General features: G+C 43.3%; 1 protein-coding gene across 6 annotated transcripts in view; it reads left to right on the top strand.

Moving 5' to 3' along the window:
* The first annotated feature begins 1558 nt into the window (after nucleotides 1-1558).
* Nucleotides 1559-6038, top strand: part of LOC102375178 — a 60359-nt gene continuing 55879 nt past the window's right edge. For all 6 annotated transcript variants that reach the window (XM_025193194.1, XM_006036808.3, XM_025193193.1 and 3 more), the window contains exon 1: nucleotides 1559-1954. In XM_025193194.1, the coding sequence (XP_025048979.1) occupies nucleotides 1903-1954 (52 nt within the window). In that variant the 5' untranslated portion in view covers nucleotides 1559-1902. The remainder of the gene's footprint in view (nucleotides 1955-6038) is intronic.

The following is a 6038-nucleotide window of genomic DNA, read 5'->3' as shown; positions in this document are numbered from 1 at the left end:
GCTGAGCACAACAGTGCCCTTTCCCCCCTGCCGACCCTATCCAGACTCCTCTTTTACTTACTACAACAGTGTGAGTGTTTATTGGGTGACCATTAAGGACAATGGCCCAGGCCTTTGAATGCATTCAATGCTTATCTCTTGGTCCACGATGCCCAAAGCATGCTACCATCTATGTATAAGGGTCTTGTGCATCTTAGTGCTCTGGGGCCATCCTTCCATAGAGACAATATAATACATTTGGTAGCTGTACTAGGAGAAGGAAGCCGTGTTCATTGACATAACTCAGACCTTGGGAGCCCTAAAGATTTTAGTCATAGTAACTATTCATTAGGAGATAGTTCTTGGTTCATATCACCAAAAGCTGAGTGTAAAGGCAGCTGGTGTAAAAAGGCAGATGGTATAAATTGGCACAGTTCCACTCACATCAATGGTGAAGAATCAGTTTACACCAGGCAAGGATCTGGCCAACAATGTTTGTTTCAAAGGGAGGGGATAAAGAATGTCATATGGGGGAGATGAGCAGGGGGGAAGCTGGACTAATCTGGCACCTGGTAGCAAGTAGGAGATGGAGGGAGCCACTGGGGCAGCTGGATGGGATCTTTTCTGACAGTTCACTGCCTGTTTGGTTTTCTCAGTGCATTTGCACCAGTGCTAATACACATCAGGTCCCCAAACCAGATCCACTTCCTCAAAACCTGGCACTCCAACAATACAAATGCTGGCAATACAAACCCTATCTATCATCTCATCAGGGACCCAATCCTGCAGCTTTCACATGGGCACTATGCCCACTAAAGTCAACAAACTCCTCTGGTTTAACTGGTGTAATAGCTGATTTCATCCCCATGGCTCTGAAGTCAATAGGTGTCTGGCTTCAGAGAGGAATGTGGGATCAGGCAATCTCTTAGCAAACACAGGGGAGAGGCTCTGTTTGGGTTGAGGTTTTCTTGCTCTGCCTCAACTCAGCTTACGGGACATTTACATGGGCGACAACGGACCAGTAAACATAGTTCTGGTGAGGTACAAATCCCGCAGACCAGCTTCCAAACATGCAATTCTCCAGGAAAGCTGTGGCTTAGCAATAGGACTGTTTGGGTAATAAAATGAGCCCTTCACGTCTGCTTGCAGTTTTATAATCATTCCACAGACACTGGATCATAGGGGCTGCAGCACAAACTCTACAATCCAAGCCAGTGGGGCTGGAAATAATTTAGACGTTTCTGCTCCCCCCTCCCCTTTTAATAATATTCTGTAGCCCTATTAGAGGAAGGCAGAGATTTGTACAAGTCAGTGACACAATTACTCCTGAGGGGAAAAAATGCCTGCATTCCTTGCTTTCCTTTCCCCCACTTAAACACCAAGTTGAGATGAATTTTTTTTATTGATATTATGCAAGGGGCTAGGCATTTTTTTCCCAGGGGTGCTTTGATAGCTAAGGTAGTTCAAACCCCTACAGTCATCTTGGCTTATCAGCCAAAGGAGATACATTCCACAGGGCTGCTCCCTTTATAAGTCACTGCTGGCTGTGTGCCCGTTTACAGTTCAGCAACCTCTGAAAAGAACAGCCCCCTGGCTGCTGCTGCTGCTGCCGCTGAGAGCGTTTTAGTTTCCTCTAAGGAAAGACTCCATAGTTCTGGAAAGTGGGAAGGGAAAATAGACATCGCTCCGTGGGCTGCTTCTCTCCCCCTTCTTTCTTCCGAGAGAGCCTGCCACAGTGATAAGATGAGAAAGCTGGGAGCCAAGGAGCATTTGATTTAAAGCAAACAGTGATAGCCCTAAGGACAGCAAGGGGCGTTGACCACTGGAAGAATGGCTCTGCCACACTCAAATCCTCCTACCTGTCAGTGACTGGACGGAGATTTGCAGGACACGTCTCCATTTGGATGGCAATTGAATGTCTCCATGATGTTCAGCTGGCACAAGACATTCACCGTTGGAGCTTTGTGGAGAAGAGGTACGTTGTGGCATACAGGGTCTGCTCTTGATCCCAGGCAGCTCCTGGGTGGCTTTTTACTCGTTAGCTCTATCAAGTGAGGAGGTACATGGGTATCTTTCCTGTTTTCCATGTTGCCAGTAAGAGAGAAAGTATGTTATTACATGTCACTTATTGCCTGTGCTATAACAATGGGTTTTTGCTTTTGATGTTGCCTGCCTCTCAAGGCGATCTAGGAACTTCACAGAAAGATGCAGAGCAAGGGCTAAATCTTTTGAAGTCCAGAGAACCTGTTATTTACCACTGATTGACTGCACCCAGCACCATTGACTATGTGTTTGTCCTTAAGTTCTACCTTAGACCCAATACTCACCTACGTCATCTGCTTCTTTATCACTCACCCAGAGTTTGCAACATGACTTAGGATCCAATCCAAATCTCATTGTGGTCCATTATTTCAGCAGTCTTTGGATCAGGCTCCCAAAGAGCCAAAAACAGCCTTCAACTAATATTTCTACAAAGTAGTGTCATGACAAATAGGCTCCCTTGGTTGTTCTGGTGATAATAAACCTTATCAGCAGTTGATCTTGCTCGCAATTAAATGGTGCACTTGCTGCTTTATGAATTACTTTGTTTTAGCACAGGTAAGAGTTTGGGTCAACATTGCCCCAATGTGTCTATTACAAACATTTGTCCAGGGCTTTACAGCACAGCCATAACACCCGAGTCTTGGTTAAAGCTAGGGTAAGAAGACTACAGCTCTTGGGCGGGGAGGGGGCAACATTCTCTATTTAAAAATGAAATGTAGGAGGTTGGGGGAGGTGAGACAACCCCAGCATCTTGGCCACTTCGCAGTTTTAAGACAGGAAGGGCTGTAGGAAGAGAATTAGGTGAACTGCAGGCTTGGATATTTTTGTATTGCAAATGCAAACTAGTTTCTATCCATATCAGGGGTTTTTAATTTTAATATTAAAAGCTTAAATTTGGCCAAGGCTGTTGAATCACTCTGGGCAATGAGATTAAAACAAGTTGTTAAGAATCCAGGATCAGACTTTGAGCTTCCTTATTCTGTATTTACATGGGTGTAATGCATCAATTACAGGGTACTTACTCCAGTTTGTACCAGTTACTCAGCTCAGAATCTGGCCGAAGACCATGAAAATCATTTATGAGGTTGGACACCAATGTTAAATATGTTTCTTTAGGACGGTGCATTGTATTGGTCATACACTCCTATTCTTTTACCCTGTCCCATTCACTGTGTATGAGAAGCTGCTCAGGGAGATGGCCGTTGGTGTCATGGCCATTTATTTATACAGGGGTATAGGTTGTAGTCGTGTTGGTCTAAGGACATAGGCAGATAAGGTTCTTTGGGTAAATCTGATATCTTGAGTTGGTCTAATAAAAGATATCAGATTTACCCAAAGAACCTTGTCTGCCTATGGCCATTTGCATGCATCTTCACTACAATAAATGGTGCAGTCACCCTGGTTTCATAGGATGTAGCTGCATGGGGGAGGCGGAGGTGGCTGAGACTTTTGGATGTGGTGGATATTGCAAAGTATGCCCAGCATATGTTGCTGAATTTTGTGATCTTCTGGGCTCCCAAGAAAGATCTTTGGTTGCACAATCTGGTACTTCTCACTAGCACCAGAAAATCAGCTCTTGATAAAAACAGGGATGAAAGACAAAAAAGGCATCTGAGGAAGTGACAAACTCTGAAGTGACTATGGACATAATTTAGTTGGGCTTTATCTACACAAAGGCAGCATGGTTAATAAGTACATTTTGAAGATTTGTACTAAACTGGTCTATCCAGCATGGGCATCTATCTTTATTTTTCTCTCTCTTAAGGACCTCACAACAATAATCCAAAACTTTATGATTTGGATTGCTGCAATGTGCTCCACACACAGCAACCCCTGGAGACCACACACAGCAGCTGAGGCAGCATGTAGCTGCCTGCTTGCTTGCAATATTAACCATAACAAATAAATTTCCATGGTGCCCTCATCTTGGATACACACAGTTATATATTTAAAGGTAAACCTGTTTCAATCAAAATCTGTACTGAACCACACTGAATACAAAATAGACTAAACATTTAAGTAAAAATGAATGTAATATATTCAGAGGCCTCTAGAAAAAAATCTTTGATTTGCAGGCTGTGTGCTTGTCTACAGCAAGAAAGAATCAGGGAAAGACTTCTAACCATAATAAAGATCTGAATATAAGAATAATAAGAATCTAAACTATTAAGCTGTTTAATTACTGAAATAAATGTACATATTTATAGCAGATCCTTTTGGGTAGTAAAAGGATATATTAAGCCAAGGGGAAAAGCTCTATTAGTATATCCATTTTTAATGGTTATGTCAACCAATGAGAATGCGCCTTATGTCAGCCAATAAGAACATGTAAAAGTTTATGAAAATTGAATATTTAAATGAAGGCTTTCCATTTAGAGATTTAAATGGCCTTGTTTCCAGTCAATCTGCCCTTATTCTGGCAGCTGCCAAACTGGCCCAGATGCAAGTCTGAGCTATGCTAACTCACACTGGTGGATAATAGCCTCACTTATCGCAAAGGGATGAGATTGCTGGAGCACAGTGCTATACTTGATATGCTTCAGATTATATTTACTAACCCTCTTGAACAATTTCTCCAGGGCAAGTACTGCTGGGCCTCACATGTACAATGTGCTGCCATTTACAAAAGTGGGGAAGGTGAACCTTTTGGCTTGTGGTAATTTGCAGTCTGGCCACAAACCAGATTCTGATTCCCCAAGGCACAGTGTGAACATGTCACAGCAAGGTCAGGGAGGAAAGAAACTTTGCTATTTTGCCTGGAAGTGTCCTTCACCCCATGGAGAACAAGAATTACTGTTACATTAGTGGGTGGAGACCTTGGCAGGAGAACAGACCTCATTGCAATGGGCATTAAAAAAAATCAGAAAAATAAACTTGCTCAGATTGTTTTACGCTAGGTGCAGGCCACAAGGCATGAAGTCAATTTCCTTGAGCCCCAGGAGAGGCGGCAAGTCCGATTCAGTGCTCTGGATTAGGCCCCATCTCTGTTAAGAGCAGCCAAGAATATGCTGCATTTCTTGGAAATTCTGTGGCAGGGCTCAAAAACTGCATCTGCAAGAGCAGCTTTGGGAAGATAATGAAAACCAGGCCTCTCCCTCACTGCTGGGGTCAGCTCTACATTTCTGATGAACCTGTCAACAGCTTGATACTGCTGGCTAAAGGAAGGAGTGTGTGGAACTTCAAAAGGAGGAAAAAAAATGAAAGGGCATTTGAGAAGTAGAGGAGGCATGTGAGGATTTGAAGCTAAATTTTCCTTAATCAACTGAAGAAAAGCATGGACAGAGGTATGCGCTCTCTGCCAGGCACAATTCTCATCTTTCATTACCATCAAACCTTACCCTCTAATAAACAGGCAGAGGGAAGGAGAAAGGGGAAGCCGTGGTGATGCTGGTGGCTGCTCACAAAGGAGTTTAGGGGACAGGCAGTTACAGTAAAAAGAACCCCAAGCATCTATAAAGCATTGGCACAAAGAAAAAAAAGTTTAAAGGGCCACCACATTTGGCTGCAGTTGGCAAGTCATAGGAACAGAGAATAGAAGTGGACACTTTTGTAGCAATGAAGCATCCTAAACGTGTGTATTGAGGACTGGGGGGGTCCACCTGACCATTGTTGTTTTTTTCTGCCTGATGGGGCATGTCAAATGATTCGGTGCTTTAGTTGACCACCTGACCCATTGATCTAACCTTTACTCATAGGCTGAACAAGGAGGTGTTTCTATACAACAAGGTCAATAATAGGAGATGGTATATCAAAGTTCATTACTGGCTAACCTGTGCATGTTTAAGTAGAAGGGTAAGTGAGGATGGGGCCATGAAAAGGGAGTGGTAAGAAAGGCTGGTTGCTGTGCTATTCCCAGTAAAGGAGATGAGAAGTTTTGCTTGCACTGGTTTCCTAATTCTTAATCTGGAAAAGGACTTATTTATTCTCCCTCATTTTAACAATGAATTAAAAAAATAAGACACAGAGGGCCAATACTAAAAGGGTTTGTCTATATTGGGGGGGGGGGGGGGGGGGGG

The sequence above is a fragment of the Alligator sinensis genome, unplaced genomic scaffold, assembly GCF_000455745.1.
Source record: "Alligator sinensis unplaced genomic scaffold, ASM45574v1 scaffold1277_2, whole genome shotgun sequence".
Classification (NCBI taxonomy): Eukaryota; Metazoa; Chordata; order Crocodylia; family Alligatoridae; genus Alligator; species Alligator sinensis.
This window is presented reverse-complemented; position numbering and strand designations above follow the sequence as displayed.